The sequence below is a fragment of the Ochotona princeps genome, chromosome 5, assembly GCF_030435755.1.
Source record: "Ochotona princeps isolate mOchPri1 chromosome 5, mOchPri1.hap1, whole genome shotgun sequence".
In the NCBI taxonomy this organism is placed as follows: Eukaryota; Metazoa; Chordata; class Mammalia; order Lagomorpha; family Ochotonidae; genus Ochotona; species Ochotona princeps.
Window position 1 is genome coordinate 54,204,561 of NC_080836.1, and position 23,475 is coordinate 54,228,035.

The 23,475-nt window shown below is 48.7% G+C and overlaps 1 protein-coding gene across 1 annotated transcript; it reads right to left on the reverse strand.

Annotated features, from left to right (window-relative positions):
* Positions 1-2,795: 2,795 nt before the first annotated feature.
* Positions 2,796-16,115, reverse strand: CHRNA1 (cholinergic receptor nicotinic alpha 1 subunit). The gene is made up of 9 exons (XM_058664282.1): positions 16,082-16,115; positions 13,945-14,090; positions 13,796-13,840; positions 12,655-12,764; positions 10,406-10,601; positions 9,747-9,984; positions 5,115-5,338; positions 3,405-3,644; positions 2,796-3,094 (listed from the first exon to the last, which is right to left on the reverse strand). The coding sequence occupies exons 1-9, from the start codon at positions 16,113-16,115 to the stop codon at positions 2,963-2,965; spliced, it is 1,365 nt and encodes a 454-aa protein (XP_058520265.1). The 3' UTR covers positions 2,796-2,962.
* Positions 16,116-23,475: the final 7,360 nt, after the last annotated feature.

Consider the following 23,475-nt stretch of genomic DNA (forward strand, 5'->3'; position numbering starts at 1 on the left):
ACAGCACCACAGAACACTTGCCCAAACAGAAAAATCGAGTTGGGTCATTGTGGGCCACGGGTGGCTTTGCCCAGATTTCCACTCCTCTCCCTTTGTCACGCACAGCCCAATCTGGGACACTGCACTGCTGTGACATCACTGCTTATTAGCTGAGATGCTTTTGATGTTGTCATCTCCAGGTCTTAGTTTTTCTTACAAGTCCAGTGGGCACAATGCTAATGATGCACCCCACCTCATGAGATGTGGTGCAGATGGAAGCATTAGTGGGTCACGCTTCTTGCCAATGTCAGTGAGCATTAGTACCATGACCCACTGTCTTCCCTGGACCTGCACCAGGTCTCCTGCTGACCCCAGTTGCCCCAGGTTGTGGTTCTGAGCGCTCTCTGCAGGCTTTCCTTGGCCAGGATAGCACCTGGGTTGCAGATTCTGCAGGTTGGCAAACAGGGTCGTGAAGCACCAGTGTCATTGGCTGACCCACAAGCCCTCACTCCCCATGCACGGGCTGGTGGCCTCAGGCTTGAGTGGTAATAAAGACGAAGGTGCCTTGGGACACTGGAGTGACCCCTTGAAGTGCCAGTGATCCCCAGAGGGAGGAGCAAAACTTGACTGGGCTTAGGGGCTTTCGGCTGTCTCCAGGCTAGAGTGGAGGAGGGTGGTTGATGGCTTGCTCTGGGGAGATGAAAGAGAGCAGCCCAGTGTGCCCCTGGCACTCCTGCCTCCTCCATAGCTGCCATCCCCCTAGGCTGCTGCCTGCTTGGTGCTTGCAATGGACAGAATAGTACCACTACCAGCAGCACCCCCACCTCCCATGTGCCACACATGGGAGTATGACGTAACTTGGAAATAGGTTTTCTTTGGACACAACTACGTATCTTAGGATGGGATCATCCTGGATTTGGAGTGGGCCCTACTTAGGACAGCAAGAGTCCCAGGGTGGAAAGGAGATGACTGAGGCACAGAGGCCATTGGAGGGAGAGGCTACTTGCAGCGTTGTTGCCCCAAAGCCAAGGGAGCCCTGCTGTCGCCCTGGAAGCTTAGGAGCAAGACAGAGGAAACAGATTCTCCCTTTGAGCCTACAGATGGAACCAGCGCTGTTGACTTCTGCACTTTGGACGTGGCCTTGCTCAGTCATTTCAGGCTCCCATAGGCTGCAGCATAATCACAGAGTGTGCTCTCCCTGTCCTGAAGCTGGGAGTCCCGGCCGGGGACCAGGTGGGGTGGCTTCTGGTGTGGGTCTCTTCCTGGCTGCACAGGGCCTCCTGCTTGTGTCCCTCCCTGGGAGCCAGTGAGAGGAAGAAACCAGTTCTCGGGTGTTCCTGCTCAGGAAAGCACTCTTCCCATCGCAGACACCACCCCCAGGATCTTGGCCAAGTCCCATGATCTCCGAAAGACTGTGTCTCCAGTACCATCACTCCAAGGCCTAGGAGTACAACACATGCATTTGGGGTGACTGGCAAGGGGCAGCTCAGTCTGTAGCAGACTGCCACAGCTGCAAGAGACTGAATTTCTGCTATTTTAAGGCAGCCCATTTGTGACAGCTCATTTCAACAGCTCTCAGTTACCCCTTGGGATCCTCACAGGATAGGCTCCAGGACCCTCTGTAGGGACCAGAATGTGAGGGGCTCCAGTCCCTGACACAATAGGCAACATGTAGCCCATGCAACCGTCCTGCATACTTTAGCTCATCTCTCTTGCTGTATCTAACTCCATGCAGAGGTTAGGTGAGTAGTTGGGATGCTGTCTTGTTACAGCAGTGACGGGGAAAGCCAGCCTGTCCTGTCTTGTGGACACTTTGGCTGCAAGGCTAGCTGAAAGCATGCCTGCAGAACTTGTGTGCAGACTGGGGCTGAGCAGATGGGGCACCTCCTGGCTTTCCTGGAAGCCCTCTGCCTCCTCCCTGAGACCATTCACTCAAGATGGAGGTGCTTGAGCTCTGAGCAACCCCTGCCTCTGGCTGCCATGTACAACCCTGCCTGCATTACCACTCTGTTTCCTAAGATGTCCTCCTGCTGTTCATGCATTCGCAGGGTTGCCCAGGGTGGTCAGGGCAGTGCCCTCCTCCATCACCACACCCCAGCCAGATTCCAGCCCTCTGTTTCTTCTCCTGTGTCCTTGGTTGGCCTTATTGGGACTAGGGCCTTTGTGGGGGGAAGAGATTCCACAGGTGACAATCTGTGGCTTAGAAAGATGGAACAGGTGCTCCTGTGGCATTACTGTCTCCACTCAGGGCCAAGGCATCCAGGACCAACAGAAGCAAGGGATCCATGGAGGGCATCACTGCGGAGCCATGGGAAGGGCTGGGGTTAGGGGACACAGGGTGGTTTACCAGCTCCACTGAAGGAGGGGATAGGTGACGTGACATCTCAGTCCCTCCTGTGAATCTGGTCTGTCCTGGCAGGCTCTGGCAGATCCAGCAAGCAGAAGGTGTTTGCTCCCAACCGCAGGAGACAAACCCCATTGCTTATTCACCTGGGATACTGCTTCTCTCCTCCCAGTTCTAGAGTTTGACCTTAAAACATAGGCTTTGGAATGCAGTTTGCCCATCCTGAAACTTACCTCTTTGTCTATCTACTGCTTCCTTTCTCTGCAAATCTCATGCTTTATTGTTTTGGGGGCTGGTAGATAGGATCTTCTTTAGAGGTACAGAACTGGCTCTTAAGTACAGGACATGCTGCTTGCTTAAAATACAACAGTAACGACAACACATCAGAGAGCCCCAGTTGTCCCGAGCAGGACACGTCCTCTGCCATTGGAAATGCAGGTGCCTGTCAGCCACCCAGTCACGTTTAACAGAGTTTACTCCTGAGAGACACAGCAGCAGAAAGGGAGCAGCATTGTGAACACCCTCCAAGGCCTAGCCTTGTGTCCAGGCACATCATCATCCTTAATGATAAACAGCAAAAACATCCTAGCAGACCAATCTTCTTCACTTCCTCCTTCCTCTTCTCAATCCAGCTGCTGCTCATCCTTGCTGATTCAACTCAATGAGCCGACCCGCAAACACGGCCAGGGTTCCAATGAGACAGACCAGCATGAAGATTCCCAGGAGAATGTGGTCCATCACCATGGCGACATACTTCCACTCCTCGGAGGCCTGGGGAAGAGGTGAGTGTTAGGCAGAATGGGCTTGTGTCCTTCATGCTATGGGTTTTTCAAGGTGTGGGTCTCAAAGACCCCAACACCTCCCAGTTGGCATTACACTTTTGGGGTTTTGAGTGGATTATTCACAATGTGATGGCTTCCTAAGGAGACCCAGAAGTCGTCACCAGGACAAGCTTTTGCTTGGTGGCGACATCCTGAATGCCAGTCCGTCAAGCTCAAACCATCAGTGTACACTCAGGCACTTGATCATGCAAACACCTGGGCAGGGTGGGAAGGTGGTGATTCCAAGGCAGGATGCTTACGTTATTGGACTCCTGGTCTGACTTCATGGTCTCTGCAATGTACTTGACGCCCTCAATGGCACTCTTCACCTCGGGGTGTTTGATCAGGGGCGAGTGGAAGCCCATGGGCGGAGGCCCTGGCTTCCCAGAAATATCAGAAATATCTATGTCTTCGGTAAAAATCTTTTTGTCTTGTTTGTCTCTGGATGGTCTTTTCATTGTCGAGAAAAACATGATATTTGGGATCGTGTCAATAAAAACCTGACCATAACAACAACAAAAGAAACACATGTATGAGCATGAATGTCAACAGGTTACCGTTAACCTTGGTCTACATTGGCAATATAACTTGAACAAAATATTCAGCATCTCTTGACCTCCGCCACCTCACCCTTAACAAAAGTGACAACTGAAGACTTTCTCCAGGATCCCTTCATGTATGAGGGAACTTCAAGAAGTTTATGAAAAACAGATCTAAGATGTTCATGCTGATGCAAAAATTTTTTTAAATCCCTGCATGTGTTTTTGGTAATTGCAGTTTGTGAGTTTTTTGAAAATCCTTTGTTTGCAAGGATTTCAATATTTTTTGGCAGTAAAATTCATCTTTTGATTCCTGTTTTTTCGTGACCTTTTGAAGTACCCTTGCATACCCTGTGATGTGTCAAATTACTCTTAGATTGACAGTGATGACTGTAATGTGAGCAGTCAGCCACTGGAGGGAGCCCGTGTGCAATGAGAGACCTCACAGAAGGCTGGTGGAGCTTAACCTTCCTGTCTCCCATGAGCAGTGTCCCAGCAATGTGCCAACCCAGGGTTAAAGCGTTGAAGTGGCTCCTCCACTTTAGATATGTAAACTCCTGGTCCTGCAAAACAGCTAGAGAGGGATGGGCTTTGGGTGCAGAAGTTGATGCCACTTGAGGCACTTGCATCCCTTAGAATGCCTCTGCTCCTGACCCCAGCTTCTGGTGCTGTGCGCCCTGGGAGAGAGCAGGCAGTGGCTCAGGTGCCTGGATCCCTGCTCCAGGCTCCTGGATTTGGCCTGGTCCAACCCTGCTGTTGTGAGCATCTGGTTGATTGAATCAGGCAAGGGAAAATCTCTTTCTCTGCCTTTTTAATAAAGAAACCATGGCGTAGGCAGCCAGGAGTCACCTCATAGTCTTGATAAATGCAGGGACTGCTGATCTCCAAAACCAGACCACTGTGAGAAGCTTCTTGATGCGCAGGTCTGCTGCTTGTAACACACAAGCTCCTGGAACTTAGTGGGTCTGTGGGGTTTTATTTATTTTTTTCTAAAAAAGGACGTGTTAGAAATGGCAACACATTTTCAAATCCAATCATGTCAGTATTTGGGACCAAACTCTTCATTCAAATTGGTGTTTTGGCTCTTTCTTGGCAAGATCCGCCCCAGCCCTTCTTTTCAGCAAGTCTGTTCAAACATTAGAAGACAGACAGAAATCTCAAGAATTTCACAACATTTGACTAAGACAGCGATTGATTCTTCCCTAAAAAGACCCTTGGAGCTTGGTGTTGGAGTGGGATTTTCTCTTTTTTATCTCTTTTGCTGGGAAAGCTATGTGAGTTATTCATCCCCAAGAAAGTTCCCTCCGAAGCTTACTTACAGTGCAGGAAGGGCTTTGAAGACCTACGTCTGCTCAGTGCTGCCTGCAGCGCCTTGAGACATGTTCAAGGGCAGCCAGGCCTGTGCGGGGTACAGGGGTCTGGCCCACTCACCTTCCGTACCCACTCAGGCATGACATGGGTGCTGGGCGAGCGGTGATGCGTGTTGATGACGATGACAGTGATGATGATGGACGCAATCACGAACACCATGGTGAACAGCATGTACTTCCCAATCAAGGGCACGGCGCTGGAGGTGGAAGGGATGAGCTCCACGATGACCAGGAGGAACACGGTCAAGCTCAGGAGGACCGAGATGCTCAGAGTCATCTTCTCCCCTGGAGAGACCAAGGGAAGACGCACAGGGCCCACCGTGAGGGCTGGACTGTGCCGCCCAGCCTGCCTCCCCGTGTCCCACGAGCCATGATTTCAGTGAAAATGCAGTCATTGGGGGCAGGTTGTGGCAGAGCGGGCTAAGTCATCACCTTCAATGCAGGCCTCCCATATGGGTGCCTGCCGGGTTTCTGGATGCTCCAGTTCTGATCCAGTTCCTGTTAGTGTGCCTGGGAAAGCAGCAGAAGATAGCTCAAGTGCCTGGGGCCAGTGCCATCCACCCGGGAGGGCAGGATGGAGTTCAGGCCTAGCTTTGGCCTGGCCCAACCCCAGCCTTTGTGGTCATTTGAGGAATAAGTCAGTGGGTTGAAGATATCTCTCTCTTTCTCTCTCACTCACTCTTTTTCTAATTCTGCTCTTTAAATAAATCTTTTAAGAAATATTTATTTTTTATTTAAAAGTGTGAAGAAAGAGAAACAGAGTGAAGAAAGAGAAATAAATAAAGAGGTCTTCCATCTGCTGGTTCACTTCCCCAAATCGCTGCAATGGCCAGAGCTGGGCCAGTCCAAAGCCAGGATCCTGGAGCTCCATCCATGTGGGTGGCAGGTGCCCAAGCACTTGAGCCATGCTTTGCTGCTTTCCTGGTCATATCAGCAGGGAGATGTGTGGGAAGTGGAACAACCAGGGCTCAAATTGACTCCCACAGGGAATGTCAACACCACAGCTGACCTACTATGTCGCAGCATTATCCCCCAAAACAAACTTTGAAAAAGATAGAATACAATGTGGTCATATGGAGAGAGGACTAGTGACCCTATAAGAAGAGATTAGCATGGGTTAGGCCACACACCATGGAAGACCACCTGAGGATGTAGGGGAAGAGGCACGTTTACACACAAAGGGGAGAGCCCTTGGGGGAAGCCCACCCTGAGGGCACCCCATCTTGATGTTCCTGCCTTTACAACTGTGAGAAAAATGTATTTCTGTCTTTTGGCCATCCAGCCCATGGCAATTGGCTCTGGCAGCCAAGCAAACTGATGTAGCACCAAAACCCACAGGTGAGAGCCATGTGACAAGCCCATTGTCAAAGCCTTGTTCTGGGATGTTTGGGGCTGCAGAATTTCTTATGTGATCTTGGTACTTGGGGCCTTAACTTCATGCTGCAAGCAGCAGCAATTCCACAGAGGTGGCCAAGCAGGGAGTAATTAGTGTACCCCTTGTGTGGGGAAACACAGGGGACTAAGAGTTCTGGGTGGGTGAGTGACCCTGGATGGTAGTTTCTCTTTCCACAGAAGAAATATTCAACGTCATCATATGGAAACTTGCCTGGGCAACTCATCACCCAGCAGATAAACAGGCAGCCCAGTAGGACATGTCTGTTCTCTCAGTGTGGGAGGAAGCTGCAAGACTGAAACAGGGAAAGGACAAAAGCTAAGAGCAAGGAGTTCTCCTTGGTGTCTGAGTGGCCTTACGCCAACAGTTTCACATCCTCTCACTTCGTCATGGTCCTCTAAGAGAAGTATCTGCTGCTACTCCTTTTTCTTCTCTTCATTCTCCTCTACCCCCATCCCCTCTCCTCCTCTTTTTTTTCCTTCTCCTTCATCATTTATCATCATCATCCTCTTAAAGGAGCTGGGATTCCCCAGGCCCCATCTCTTCTTCGGGCTCTGGAGTCCCAGGGGTCTTGAGCCAGGTTGGCAGTAGGGAGGTGGGGTTTGTGGGGAGTGAACCCCACAGATGTGCTGTGGAACCTTTGGAAGGACCCAGTCTTGCTGTTGATGTTCCCTATGGGGCTCTGCTTCTTAGCAAGGTGGTTTTTCTACAGCGGCTGCTTCTGGATGCTGGAATATGAGTACAGCTGGCCCTCTGCAGTTGTGGGTTTCCCAGCCTCCAATTCAACCTTGGACCTAAAGTACCCCCCTAAAAATTACACCTGTACTGCACATCCATTGGCTTTTTTCTTGTCATTCCTTTAACAAGCCTATGTAATAGCTATTTACATTGTATTTGGCATTCTGAGTAACCCATATGTGACATAAGCTAGACTGGAGGAACTGTCTAGATAATGTACAAATGTGGTTTTATGTAAGGAACCCAGGTGTTCATGGGGTTTGGTGTCCCTGGGGGATCCTGGAACCAATGCCCCATGGGACATTTATATACACAGGACATGAAGTATTGCAGACAGGAGCTTGTCAGTAGTTCCTGGTGAGAAGGAAAGCCTTCAGGGGGCAGGATTATAAATACAAGATATTTTTCAAATTATACAACAGTTCTTGATTCATCAGAGTTAACATTTTTCAAGCACAGCATAGTCATTGTCCTACCAGTTTTCAAGCAGAAGTCATTTAATACTTATAGACAGTAGTTAGTTTCCAAATGGCCACAACATTTCTCTTCACTTTAAGGAGTTTCCCTGGGGACTGGCATTGGTGTACAGCAGGTTAGGGCACTGCCTATGACATGGGCAGACCCCATTAGCATGCTAGGCTAAGATGTTACTATTCCATTAGGATCCCAGCTCCCTACTCAAGTAGCTGAACCATCACCACCCATGTGGGAGACGCAGATGAAGCTCCTGGCTCCTGGCTTCAGCCTAGGTCAGACCTGGCTGTTGTGGCCATTTAAGGAGTGAAGCAGAAGATAGAAAATTTCTCTGTGTCACTCTGCCTATTAAATAAATAACTTTTAAAAAGAAAGAAGCGCTTTTCTGATTAGAAGGTTGAAAAACCATTTGTGTGTGTAATGTTTAAAAATGGCTCATTAGCAGAACATATGTTCTATGGGGCAAGGCACATTTTTATTTTTTTAATTTAATTTATTTTAAAAACTTACTTGAGGGGCCAGTGCTGTGATACAGAGGGTTAAACTACCACCTGCTGTGCCAGCATTCCTCTGTGGATTCCTGTTCCAGTCCTGGCTGCTTAACTTCTGATCCAGCTCCCTGCTAAAGCTCCTGGGAAAGCAGCAGAGGGTGGCCCAATTGCTTGAGTGCCTGTACTCACAATGGAGATGTAGAAGAAGCTCGTAGTTCTTGGCTTCAGGCTGGCCCGGCCCTGACTGTTAAAGCCATTTGAAGATCATGCCTCAAAAGATGGAAGGCCTATCTCTGTCTCTCCCACTCTATAATTCTGCCTTCCGTATAAATAAAATAAATATTTTTAAAAATTTTGTTCAAAAGGCAGAGTTGCAGAAAAATATGTTGGTGAGGATAGAAGAAGACTGCTTCCACCTGCTGGCTCACTTTCCAAACGACTGCAACAGCCAAGGCTGTGCCAGGCTGCAGCTAGGCATCCGGAGCTTCCTCCAAGTCTCCCATGTGGGGGCAGTGGCCCAGGGACTTGGACTATCTTCTGATGACTCGGCCAGGTGCATTAGCAGGGAGATGGATTGGAAGTAGAGCAGTCAGATTGCAAACTGTCACCTATATGAGATGCTGGTATTGCAGCTGCTGGCTTAACCTGCTCTGCCAAATGAGGGCGTATCTTTGGGCCCTACTGTATTACTGTCACATAAAAGCTGCTTGGCAATTAGTAGTTGAATGAGTAAACAAATCATCTTTTTTGTTTGCATGCTGGGAATTTGGAGTTAAACTTCTGGCTTAAGAAAATGCTTTTGGTAGATAAGGTTGTGACCTGCCAAAAGTGTGAGGATGGCAACCCTACAAGCTGTTTGTGAGTGGCTGACTCTCCCTCTCCATTTGCAGTAGACTGTTGGGCTTTGAGGATGGGATCATGGCACAGAAGTGAATGCTCGGCAGGAGATTCATAGATGGTCCAGGCTGATGAACCAGGAGGATTTGCCACCTGGGTGGTGTGGCCCCATGTTTATAGATGGGCATGCAGACCCACTGGTCGGAACAGGGGACTTGAAAAAATGTTCATGGAAAGTGGAATTAAAAGATAAGCTTGTTTGGGTCCAAAACAATTTCAACATGTGTGATAATAAGGAGTCTACAAAAAGTTCATGGAAAATCCATATTATCAAAATCTAGATATGAGTTTTAGTTAATTTTGTGTTTTTTGCACTCAAAATAATTCCATTTTCCCATGAGCCTTTGGAAGCACCCTTAGATAAGAAGTGACGTCAGAGGGGGTGTGGGCTGCAAGTGTGGGTGATCACCTGCATGCCTTACCCAGCACATTTCTGGGCACGTGGTTGATATTCTGCAATGAGCATTGGTAGTGAATGCTATGTAGCTGAACAGGCTTTGCATCCCCAGGGCCATGTTCAACTCTGCTGCCCCACTGTGAGGCCCATCAGCAATGACTTTGAACATTTCCCACTGGCACTCAGTAAGGGCATCTGCCTGTTAGGATGGCTTGGGTCTGCCTGGGTTTGTCAGGACATGATCATTTCTGACCCTCCCTCCCCCATCGCAGCAGCAGCAGCAGTCATAGCCACCACACCCACCTGAGTCTGTGGGCAGGTAGAACACCAGGCTGGTTAAGAAGGAGAAGAGCAGGCAGGGGATGATGACATTAACGATGAAGTAGAGTGGCAGGCGCTGCATGACGAAGTGGTAGGTGATGTCCAGATAGGGCGTGGTGGGGCAGCAGGAATAGAACACCCAGTGCTTCCAGCCCCGCGACTCCTTGATCACCCACTCCCCGCTCTCCATAAAGTTGCTCAGGTCTGGCTGGTCGCTTTCCTAAGAAACCAAGTGAGATTAGCAAGCCCCAACCAGGGTTCACACTGGAGATACACAAAATAAGCATTTGGCTGATTGTGTAATCGGCAATGACAAAGCAACAGACTGTAGCTCCATGGGCCACCACGGCACTCAGGCCACCACTGGTATCTGATCAATTAATTGGGTTTGCACTATTGGGATTCTACACGTTTAAGTAACTGGGAGTCGTAAGACATACAGGCACATGCCCAGGATGAATAACATCAGAATCCTTGGATACTGAGCCTGCCCCAGGAGATTCATTTAGTTCTCACATGCAGAGCATCAAGGTCCTTCCTAACCAAGTGAGAGCCATTGGGCTAGAGAATGACCAAGTTTAGAGTGGGGCCCATGTCACACTGTTCCCAGTGCAGTCACCTCATGGGAGCCCATCACCTACCGGATTGATGGCCACCACAGAGCCGTCGTAGGTCCAGGTCCCCAACTTCATGCTGCAGTTCTGCTCATCAAAGGGAAAGTGGGTGACAATGATCTCACAGTAGCTCTTGAAGATGGCTGGGGGTGTCCATGTGATGTGGCCAGTGTAGTCCAGGAGCACTTTGGTGAATTTGACAATGGCAAAGTCGCCATCAGCACTGCAGTGGGGAGATGAGTCCACAAGACAGATGAGCCTTCCATTCTGCTTGCGGGCAGCAACAGGAGGCAGCTAGCTTTTTGGTGTTCTACTGCTAATTATAGAAATCATGGGTGGGCAATATTGTTTTGAACTTTGTCCGATACTAAGAATCATTAGTGTACTTGTTAAAAAAAAATGTAAGTTCTTCATCAAAACCATGTAAGCAGGACCCTTGGAGTATGCCCCCTATCGGAGACCCTGGGATGGTTGGGAGGCTGGGTGTGGATTCTCCACTTATTTCTCCCTTTTCCCAGATACAAGAAGGAAAAAAGAGAATGTGAAAACATTGGTCTCATCCACTTTCCTCCAGCCCTTGATTCTGCATCCTGATCAACTATGTAAAAATTACCAAAAAAAGTAAGTTCTTGATCATCTTCTAGGTATTGGCCCTGGATCACAATATCTGGAGAAGAACATATGAGTCTACAGTTTTAAAAAAATAACACATACCTTGGGTCTTCCACATCTGGGCTTTTTTTTCCCTAGTCCTTCGTGGTATTTGAGATGTTAGCCTCCATGTGCCCATATCTCCCCCAACCCCCTTCCATATATGTTGAGAACTGACTGGAAAACCAGGAATTCAAAGGCTTAGGTTGGGGAGTGGATAGGTTTTTGGTATAGTGGTTAAGGCACTGCGTGGGACCCCTGTGAACCACATTGGAGTGACTGAGTTCTGGTTCCAGCTTCCTGCTAATGCAGATCCTGGGAGGCAGCAGGTGATGGTTCAAGTAGCTGGACTTCTGCCACTCGTGTTGGAAATTCCAACTGGACTCTTGGCTCCTGACTTTGGTATGGCCCAGCCCCAACCCCAATTCTTGGCATTGGTGGAGGAGGGAGGGAAAGGTGGGAGGGAAGTGAACCAGTAGGTGGAAAATCTCTCTCTGCCTTTTAAATAACTAAAATACACAATTTTTGCAATGAGAAGAACTATTTGGAACTGAGTAGAGTCGGGTCATGGACTCAGGTGCCGCCAGGGTTAGCAGGTGAGCAGGAGCCCTCCCTCCTCTCAGAGAGGCGCCTCACACAGAGCTGCCCTGAGGATACACAGCCAAGGTAAAGCCCAGCTGTCGGGATTCTTCCTGAGAAGCTGGAAATCTAGATTTTTTTTTTAAAAAAAGAAAATATTTTCAGATTTTTTGGTGGTTGGAGTTTTCTAGGTTTCACTGTGATAGGTCTTGATTTTCCAAGGGTGGCAGTAATTCCTCATGAAAAAGAAGGCCAGGCTAGATGCTAAGAAAATCACAAGTTGCTCCTGCACAACATAGTGGGGGACAGATAGCTTTTCCTGTAAACAGCCTTGGTCAGGGACAGGCAAAATGTAAGCCAGGGAGCTGAGGCTGGGGGCCTGAAATGGAGGATTTGGGGGGGGGCGGTCTTTGTTTAGAAAACTGATTGGCGTGGGACACCTTCCCCACCACCAAAAAAAAAAAAAAAAAAAAGGAACCCAAGAGAGCAGAGGATCTGGGAAGTCATGGCCAGCTCAGAGGCATGTGTGTGGTACAGTGTCAGACCATAACTCCTCGGGCCGCCACCACACTGCTGCCCAGGGAAGGAAGGAAGCGCATTGCAATGAGCAGTCCCGGACAAATGAAGCGTGTATGCTAATGAGTGTGTCATTGCACCAGGAGCTTGTATCACATCCTGATTTCGCAACATGCCGTCTGTCATGGCATCACAGACACCCAGGAGGTCTCAGGGCAGTGACCAAGATGGCACTGTAAGGTTCACCAGACCTGTTTGCTTAGGAGGATGTCGGCTCCTAGGATCCCTGAGCTGCAAAGCTGGGGTGTTTTGGATGGTTGCCATGCACCCTCAGTAGCTGCTCGCCACAGCTCTGATTTAGTATGGCTCCAATATTTGTTTCTGTTTGCATCACGAGCAGCGCTACAGCACCCCTGGCCTGTCAGCATGGCGCTGGCTGTGTGCAGCTTGTGTAGCGCTCAGTGTGCTGAGACAACACATGGTCCTGCCTGCCCCCGAACCTCCCTCTCGAACCTGTCCCCATCACTTACTTATTGTAGAGAACCAGGTCTGGGTGCCAGATCTTTTCAGAGGGAACGTGAATTTTTTTCACACCGCCATAGTCCTCTGGATTCCATTTGAGGTTGTAATCCACCCATTGCTAGAAATGACAACAGTTAGCCAGTTACAGAGCCAGCCTGGGGCCTCCAGGGATCCTGCTGAACCTGGTCATTCAGGTATTGATGACAATCAGACTTCCTGAGGAAAGTGGGATTCAGAATTCAGCTTCTGATGCAGAAAAAAAGAACAGCTAACATGTAGCACTGCCACCCTATGGGCACTGTGAAAAGCTTCCCCTAGAGGAACTCATCCTGCCCTCACAAAAGCCAGTGAGTGTGCTACAGCACCCCCCCATCACCACCACCAAGGTTTACAGAGGAGGAATCTAAGCCCATGGCATGGCCAGGAAGTGGCAGATCCCCCAAGCCACCCTGTCCACTCACTGTGCCCACTCCAGGAAAGGAGGATTCACCATTTAAAAATAGTATTATATACTTTCCTGCATTACAAGAGTAATCCTTATGAATAGCCAGGACAACAAGTGTGGCTAACAGTGAGAAGGGTTGAAGTGTAACCTTTGATTGTCCATATGCTGAAGTCAGAGTGTGATCTTACCTAGAGATGGGATTTTTGCAGAGAAGATTAAGATAAATGAGGTCATTCAATTAGATCCTAATTCAATAGGAGAGGTATCTGTATACAATTAGGAAATTCAGACATACACACACATGCATATGACATGCATTAAAGACATATACAAAAAGGAAGAGGGCAAGAACAAAATCTCACATATGCGATGAGAAAGCCACGTAGGGAAGTAGCTATGTACTAGACAAGAGTAGAGGCCTGCAGCTGGGCTGCCTCCTAGCACTGAGAAGGAAGTAACCCTGCTGGGACCTTGGCTTTGGAGCTCCAGCTTCCAGGTCCGCTTGTACGACTTTGCTTTGGCAGCCTTAGCTAAGCATTAGGTGTGTGTGCGCGCACACACACGCTCTATGCTCCCAACATTCCAAATTGCCTACTCTCAACATTCTGGCAAAGATCCCTGTTGCCTATGCCGAACTCCTCTGGGCCCAGGTGAGACTTCAAGGTGAGAAAAGCACCGTCAAGGCCATAACGGAGCTGATTTACCTGTTTCAGACGGACATTCGTTGTCACGATCTGATTCACTTCATCCTAAAAGGGGAGAAGGGCCACTTTTTAGGGTCGTGGGAGGAGAACCAGGGGCTGGTGTCCTGGGCTGAGGAAGGAGGATACCATAGAGCCCCCTTGCATCTTACCACGTTGATGAGCTGGATGAGCTGCAGGCCCACGGTGACCTCCACGACTTGGCGGTGGTCTTCCACCGGCCGCACCACGCTGCTGTAGTCCTTAAACAGCTTTGCCACCAGGCGGGTCTCATGTTCGGAGCCCAGGACGAAGCCAGCTGCAACAGCAAATGACACACAACTGTCACCCTCCACCCTCTGCCCTCCACATGAACTAGTGTGAGAAACCATGGGGTAGTCCATCAGTGGACGCTCCCCTGCTTGACTGTGGCTGCCTCGATTCCTTTGCCAGAAACATTGCAGATGTGGTTTCTACCAGGAGAAAGCAGGCACAGCAGACTGACTCCACACCCATGCTCAGGCAAGTCAAGTTCACCAGAAACATGCATGCACACATCAAGAGAGACCACAGAGACCTCAGTCTCTGCTCTCCAAAGTCTGGCCACACTGTGGCCAAACCTTGGGCCAGATGATCTCATGAGAGCACAAATTACCAAGAATTGGTGCTTGTTTGTACCTAGACGGTTGACCCTAGTTAAGAAAATGACTAACTTTTGTTCCTGTTATTTTTAAATTTTCTTTTTGTTCCACTGGAAAAGAAAAGATGCTCAGTTTTAAACGTTAAAAAGTGTACAAGTTGCTTTGTTACAATAAAACTAAATGTGTACACGAAAAAAAAAAAAAGAAAATGACTAACACGTGCTGGTGAGGGTATGGTGCCATTAGAACCTTCCACTGTGGCTGATGGGAATGTTTGATGGCAGGTCCTCAATGGGTTAAACAGTCACCACAGGACCTACAAGTCCACCGCCATGTGTGCCTTCAAGAGCAGTGGCACTGTTTACAACGGCAGGACACTACAAGAGCTCAAGCATCCATCCACAGATGGATGCTGAACAAATCTGGTGTACGTGAGCAGTGGATTATTACTCAGTCTTGAAAAAGAGATGAAGTGCTGCCATGCACAATGGCATAGAGGACGCATGGAAGCGTCACGCTAAGTGAAGGAAGCCGGACGCAAAGGGGCACTTAGGCAGGACTTCCTTCTTGGACACTATTCAGAGCAGAAATTCCCTGGAGACAGCAGATTGGGGATTTCCATGCGCTCAGGCGGAAGTTAGAGTGATCATTGAGTGGGTGTGAGGTTTTCTTTGAGGGTGCTGAAAAACTTTCTGGAGCTAGAGTCTATGGGATAATGACCATTTAGTGCCAAAATTGTATTTCATGACTTTTAATTGCATACTTTAAAATGGTTAAAATAACTTTATGTAATGTATATTTTAACACAGTTTTTAAAAATAGCTGCTGGTGGGTATATTTCCCAGCTGAATTTTTAAATTGAATGAACTCTGTGCTTTGTTGGGTTTGGGGTTCCTATTTGGATCATGAGTGATTCCAGGGAATGTTGGCTGCCTTTTCCGTTAGGATAGAGGCTGCTGTGGGGGTCACTGCCCTCTCTGTCCGATGTACTTTGGGAGGCGAGCAGGTAGACATCCCACCGCTTGCTTGAGATCCTGTGGCCGGAAGGACTAGGCTCCACTTCAAGGCCTTTGCTCTGCATGGCTTCTTGTAGTAATGCTTTGTGTTAGGAGTGTGTGTGGATGTTCCCAGGAACCTCGCAGCTGCATGCCTTGCTGTTTCCAGGGGAAAATGTGTTCCACAGCCCAAACCGGGCTTGGGAAGAGGATCTCTGTAACACAAGCCTGAGGTTGGGGCTGCCTGTTCGAGGCTGGGAGAAGAAGCAGGCACACCATCTGATCGGTTTGCCCTGATCTCCACTTTCCACAGGTGATTGCAGGGACAGCCCAGCTTCTCCCTGGGCGGAGAAGACCTGGGATGGTGCAGGTACTTTCAGCTTGGTGCCCAGAAGTGTTAACATGTAGCCTCTGATGTTATTTTTGCTTTATGATTTTTTCTCTCAGGATCCGAAACTGGGAAGGAAGTACTTCTCCACAAAATAATTACTAAGGAACATCGCTTTCTTTGTGTGCTTTTTATTAAGTAAGAAACAGAATAGGTAACTTTACAGTTTGTTGTGTGCCAGCTGCTCTTGTGGATTACCAACTGGCTAGTTTCGTGAGGAGGTGAGGTAGGCACTATTATTGCCCCCACCAGGTGAACACACTGATATCCAAAGAGGTGAAATTACTGGCCCAGACTTCCCGGTCCGGAGGTTCCCTCATGGCGGGCTTACCCAGGGGGAGGTGGTAGCTCTTGGGCCTGGGAAATAGCCAGGGACCCCCTCACTGCCTTGCAACGGTGGTCTTGGCATGCTGAGTCCTCGTTCTCGGATCCGGCCTGGGTGGGCCGCCCCCCCAAGGCCGCCCCGAGCCATGGGGGGCCTAGCCCAGACTTCCTAAACAGCAAAGCCAGGATTCAAACCCAGAGTTCAAACTCTCCATCACTGTTCCTCATACCGGACTTTGGATCTACTTGAAAAAACCAGTGTAATGCAACAAGTAAATCCATTGTTGTTGCTCCAGAAGCATTTGTTTTGTTTAACCCAACTTGCCGAGTCCCTGTCGTTATCCTGTGGACTAAGCTTTTAGCCGCACTTTTTTAAAAAAGATTTATTTATTTTATTACAAAGTCAGATATACAGAGAAGGGGAGAGACAGAGAGGAAGATCTTCCTTTCGATGATTCACTCCCCAAGTGAGCCGCAACAGCCGGTGTGCACCGATCCGGTGTGCACCGATCCGATGCCGGGAACCAGGAACTTCTTCCAGGTCTCCCACGTGGGTGCAGGGTCCCAAAGCTTTGGGCCGCCCTCGACTGCTTTCCCAGGCCACAAGCAGGGAGCTGGATGGGAAGTGGAGCTGCCGGGATTAGAACCGGTGCCCATATGGGATCCCAGGGCGTTCAAGGCGAGGACTTTAGGCACTAGGCCACGCCGCTAGGCCCAGCTTTTACAGTGACTTCACAGGGGGGTTGTGTGTCATGGCTCCCAGCTCCTTAGAGGAGGGATTTTTATCACCAGAGGCTGTTTCAACACCCCAGTCCTCAAGGGAAGTATATCAGTTCCATTTGGATGTTTGAAGCTTTGAATGTAGCTTTCATATCTTCCCTGTTAGTTTCAGGAGCTCCCTACCCAGCCTCCCTCTTCCTTTTTCATTTCTGATGTGTTCTGAACACAGAAGGCTTCAAGGGCAACCGAGGTGCCCAGTCATGAGCTTTCACAGAGCTTGCAACTAAAACCACCTTGACCAACCCCACAAGGGAGCCTCTTCAAAGACCCAGTTTTCACAGTCACCCTGGTGAGGCTCTGTCCTCCATACTGTACCAATGGCCCATCTGCTCGAGCTGGGGACTGTGAACTGGACCCTGGAGTGGATGGCCAAGTGGTGTGACCATAGAGCTTGAGGCTATAGCTCCGGCATTGCTCTGGGATGTTCATTTTTAAATGACTGTTGCTCTCCATTTGACAGGAAGACTGTAATAGAAAGTAGTGGCTAGAGCAGATGGTGAGCATTGTGTGGCAGGAAAGCTATGCAGGCCAAGTCCATGGTGCACCAGGAAGATCAACATTCCAGCAACATCCGACCCCTCTTCTCCCACCCTAAACACTAACAGGGGTCCCTGTTCCCTCTGGAAGGAATTTCAAAGGAATTTCCAAGAGGTCTCCCTTTCTTAGACGTGTTTCATTTTCTTCGTTCCTCTCCCCAGAACAGGGTAGAGCTATAGGAAATCTACAGGATGTGAAGTCAGAATTCTCTGATTCCCTTCCCCAACTCCTAAAGGGGAATTGGAGCTGTTCTTGCCAGATTCAGTGGATCACTGAAGATAAACTTTGTAAGAAGTCAGGGTATACACAAACAAACAAATACTATCAAAGTCCTCCCATCTTTTTTTTTTTTTTTTTTTTTAGCAAAATTATATTGGGAAACTTTGTTTCAGTGATGGATAGTAGCATCATTTTCTGTGAACACATATTTTCTTAGGAGCTTTGGGATATTCACAGGTGAATCTAATGTGAATTCTGTTTTCTTACCCTCATAGAGAATGGCATTAGTCATTTACATAAATAACTGAACAGTTGTGTCCTAGGAAGGGTGCAGTCGCAGTCAAATGCTGGGATTCCGGGGACGGAAGAGGAAGGCAGGTGGGAACGACACATGCTGAACGAACAGTACAGAGATCCTTGTGTGTTAAGCAAACATAGGAACAAGTGTTTTTACCCCCAAACAAATCTACCCCAAGTGGGAAACTCAGTCACCATTTCAGAGTGTGTTTCTCTGTACTATGCTGGTTCCGTTTGTATTTGTATGTAAGGGCAGCCCCCTTGTGAGTTGGCTGAAAGGAATTTTGGATGGTTCCTGGCGACCTTGGGTACTTCTAATCTCAGCTCAAAGCTGCATCTCTTGGTACCTTTGGCTATTTCCGGCTGAGCTTTCTGACCTTACATGTAGCAAACCAAGTCTCCAACTGACCACATTGCAGCAGCTATAAATCAGATGACCCTGGGCAGCTGAGTTCATGTGTGTTGGCCTCAGTTTTCTCATAATAAAAAATAGAGAATGTGAGCCTGTCTGGTCCAGCTAGAAATGCCTGTGAGGCACCCATGGGAATCAGTACAGCCCCCTCTAGGGTCCTGACAGCATGCATTTTTGGCGGCCTCCTTGGAGGCTTCTGAAGGATATCTTGATGGAGGCATATCCTTCCAGGATGGTCACTTCCAGGATGGTGTTTGTGGTGCTTGCAAACACTGCATATGCTGCTCTCTGGTTGGATCAAGTTCAAATCTAGGAAATAATTTATTTTATTTGAGTTTTGGTGATCTCTATTCCACTATTGAAAAAAAAAATTAATGAAGTCCTTTGACTTTTGTGCAGGAGGCCTGCGGTTGGATGATCTCAGAGAAGAGAGACCACAGGCAGGGACCACCTTGTTTCTTGGCAAATGTTTCTAACAAGCGGCCAGCCAGCCAGAGTCTCCTATTTCCCTGATCGGAAGTTTGGGATTCAGGGTTCTATTTCAGTGACACATTCCAGGGCAGAATGCAGGTTAGGGCTGGGCCCGGGTTAGAGTTTCCATTTAAGCCCAAACCTATAAATAGTCACACTCTTATTTTAAAGAAGAAAAAAAAAAGCCAGCAGGAATGCATTTAGACAGACTGTTGTTTTTTAACTTCAGAAGTCTTAAAAAAATATTCCACAAGTTATCTCATCACCACAGGGAGTCCAGTTGCAGTCAGGAGCAGGCTTGTCTCTCTAGCACATGCAGCTGTCAGTCAGCCCTCTGTTTTCAGAAGGCTCCCGGAGCAGAAAGCAGACGTGTGACTGCCTTGTCTGTGACTGCCTTGTCGTGTCTCCAAGGTCCTGTATCTGTCCAGCTGGGAAGGTGGCTCCAGGACACCCCCTCTGTGTTCCAGATTCTACAGGGATATGAAGCCTCTGGGTAGCTGAGTTGGATACCAGATGCCAGTAAGGGGACAGACCTGGGAGGGTGCCCTTGGAGTTTTTGCCTAGATAGTTCCTATTTCCATTGAGTAACGCAAGCTAAAAATCTGTATCCAAAAATCTGGGCCAGCCATCAGGAAACAACTAACAGAGAATCCCCAGGCTGTGTTTCCATGAAAGAGGCAAGACTTGGACTCCCCAAGTTGCAGCCTCAGTAGAAATGCACACACACACACACACACACACACACAAACACTGGTCCCCCAACCCCCACCAACCTTAGCCCTTACCTGAGCAGAGGCCAAGGAGCAGGAGGAGAGGCCAGGGCTCCATGGGCGGTGGGCACAGGCGTGGACTCAGCAGCGTGCTGGCCAGTGCTGCTCACTGGCTCGCTCTGGCCGGATGCTTGGCTGCTACTGGCTTGGGGAAGTGAGTGGACTTGGTGGGGCTATTGGCTTACACCACCTGTTTGTGCTCATGACAGCTGGGCTGCCCTGACTATGGAGCCCAGGAAGACACCCAGTATGGTACGCTGTCACAAGTGTGCCTCGCTTTACACAATGATGATCGTGACCTTGACAGGCTGAGGATGGACTATGTGATAAGGGTACTTTAAAAAGTTTCAGGAAATGGAATCACGAAATAAGCTCATTTTTGTGCAGATAATGTTGAAATCCATACAGTTTTTCAATGGCATGTATTTTCTTTTTGTTTTCTTTTTATTGGGAAGGCAGATACACAGAGAGAAGGAGAAACAGAAAGAAAGTTCTTTCATCCATTGACTCACTTCCCAAGTGGCTGCAATGGCCGGAGCTGAGCCAATCCGAAGCCAGGAGCCAGGAGCTTCTTTCAGGTCTCCCATGGGAGTGCAGGGTTCCAAGGCTTTGGGCTGGCCTCTACTGCTTTGCCCAGGCCACATGCAAGGAGGTGGGTAGGAAGTGGAGCAGCGCCCATATGGAATCCCCAGGCATGCAAGGTGAGAACTTTAGCCACTAGGCTATTGTGCCAGGCTCTGTGATATGTATATGCTTTTTTTTTTTCCTGACAACCTACTTTCCATGGATTTCAACAATAAATGCTGTCCCCAAAAATGTATCATGCATCAAGTCTAAATGGAAAAATTAAAGTAGAAAGAATGAAGTTGAATGATGTGGGCTGATTTGATTAGGGTCATTTTGTCGTCGTCAGTAACTGTTTATGTTTAGTTGCTGATCATCCTGAACCCCTAAGCCCACATTTTACAAACATGAAAATCATCTCCTTGGATTGAAGGTTAAGTTGAGAGTGCCTAGAGGTCTTGGGACTGAATGAAATTGCTAAGAGGGTAGTTGCTGTTGAATCCATGGTTGGAGGTTTTTATTTGATGGGGCTTGGCTCTTTACAGACATGACTTCTTGTATAAAAGTGGTCTTGCTGATTTTTTCTCAGCCTTTTGGCTAAGATCAAGTGTAAAAGTGTTCTTACTGCCTGTGAGTTTGCTGTTCTATAAATGCCCCAACTCTGCCATATTATTCAAGTAATAATTGCGAAGAGGTTCCCACTGTACCAGCAAATGTTCCAGAAGCCTGTTTCCTTCTATTGTTTCCTCTGCTTTCACTCAGCTAGCAAGGAGCACAGAAGTTCAGCCTTTTAATGTCTTCATTCAAAAGCTTCCTGACAGCCAGCACTTACTCATTACTTGGCAAAGATGTGTTTATATCTGCTCTGACTTCCTTATAGGGCTTGAAATGGGTTCACAGCAGGCAGCAGTTAGACTCATGCTCAAGCCTGTGGTGCCTTCTTCCCAGATTGGCCAAGCTCAGGGCAGCATCCTGACAAATCCCCCACTCCAATGGGTCGCATCCACCCTACACCTGACCTTCTCCATCCCACAGGAGTGAGGACAAAACATTTACTATGTGAGGCCATTGAAATTATTGGGCTTGTTTGTACAACAGGCAGTGTTATCACCATGGATGCAAAATTTCATCCCTTGAACAGGGGTCCTAAGGTTAAAAAAATTCTAAAATCTATAGCACTGCATAAGAAAGCAAAAACAATTAAGATTAGAGACTAAAAATGAGGGCTCTTCTATATCAGGATATAGTCCTTAGAGGTGACTACAAGAACCAAGGCTGGGAATAGCCCAGACCAAGCCAGGATACAGTATCTGTCAGCATACATGTGGGTCAGGTCTGGGGGCAGGTCAGGCTGGGCCAGTTTTTTGCACCCATTGGCAGATGTGAGAACCAGGACAGGGTGCTGGACAGGCCAGATTGGGCCATAACACATTAGGGCCAGGACTAGTGGCTGTCCAGGCTTGCCTAGGCTGCAGCACCAGCCAGCATGAGCTGGCACTGGGGGCAGGCCAGGCTGATCCAGGCTGAAGCACCTGATGCTGAATGTTGAGATGATGCGAGCCATGCTAGTCTGGGCCTCAGTTCCCACAAGCATACATAAGACCCAGGATTGGGAGTGAGCCCAGAAGGGGAGCTGCAGGGCTTCCCTGCTGGGTCACTGTCCCTGGTGACGTGTATTAGAGGTGGGATTAGGGGCAGACCAGGCTGGGCAGGACTACAACATCCGTTGGCCTGCATGTGAGCTGGGTTAGGGGAAGAGCCAGGCTGGGCTAAGTGACCATATCCACTGGGGCATGCATGAGCCACAGTAAGTGCAGGCTGGTTGAGCTTTGCCACAGCATTGGCTGGCAGGTGCTGGGGGCAAGTCCTATCAGACTATACCATAGAACTACCTGGGAAGTACAAGATCCATGGTTGTGAGTAGATCTTGTGGCGAGGTTGTGGGCACCCCTCTAATGGGCTTCAGCTCCCACTGGTGAGATGAGAACCAGGGCTGAGGGCAGGACTGTCTGGACAGGTGGTGGCACCAGCCAGCATTAGTGTGGGCTGGTTAGTGGGGTTGGTCAGGGTGAGCTAGGCTGCAGTACCCATTGATGAATACAAGAGCCAAATGGGATGTGGGACAGACTGGACCAGTCTGCTTCACATACCAGCATGTGTAGGAACCAGGGCTGGGGACAGGCTGGGGGATGCCCTGGCTGAGTTGCAGTTTCTGCTGGTGTGTGAGGACCAAATGTGTGGTGGTCAGGGTTAGGCTGGGCCACAGCATCCATTGGTTTGTGTATGAGATGGGGCTGGGGATAGAACTGGCCAGGTTGCTGCAACCACCAGTGTGTGCATAGGCTGATGTGGGTGATGGACTGAGCTCCAGTCCCTGCACTGGCTGGCATACACAGGAGTAAGGTTACGTTCACCTTTGATGAGGTTTCTTTGGGGACTCTCTGCAACTGGATCACTGGAATCAGCCACAGGGAAAATCACAGAATCTGTGGTCTGACTGTGGAGTGCATGTGTCAGAACTGGGTCTACATGGTTGCTGAAGCCTGTGCAGTGGACGGTATGTCCAGATGCTCATGGTGGACATGACAAACAGTTCACTGAGGCCTGTAGAAGACGTCTAGTTCCATGGAGGACAGAACAAATTGGACAGCTTTTCCAGACAAGCTTTGAAAGCAAGTATCAGCAAATTCAGACACTTAGGTGGACTATGTCAGCCAATGGACCTTGGAAGGATTTCCTCAACCTTGGAGAAATGAAATCACCAACATCACAGAACTATCATAACCACTTGGGCAGTACCCTGAGAACATGTTCCACATTGGGGACTCTGGGATGATATCAGGTGGCCTCCCCCATTCCTGGATTCTGATGTGGTTAGGCTGCTGAGAATAGTCCTCTCCCTTCTCCCTGCACCTTCCCTAGAAATAGGAAGAAAAAAGGAGACTGGAGGCGGTTGTCTTACCCACTTTCCCCCAGTCCTCAATCCTCCCCACCCTCATTGGTGGTCCACATGGGCATGTACTCCTCTCAACTATGTAGACATCATCAAAAAGAAAATTATTATTTTTAAAATGAGGGCTCATTACATTTTACATTATATCTACATCATATAACAGTGTATTATTTAATAAAACTGCTGTTTTCAATTATGAGATGAGCAGAGCGTCTTCTGAGCCTGTGGCATAGGAGAAGATATTGTACACGCAAAGTTGGCGCATTTGGGTTCTTGTGTGCTTTGCTTGGGAAGTCAGGATGAAGAAGAGTCTCACTCAGGCAGAACTGGCTGGTTCAAGGGAAGACATGAAG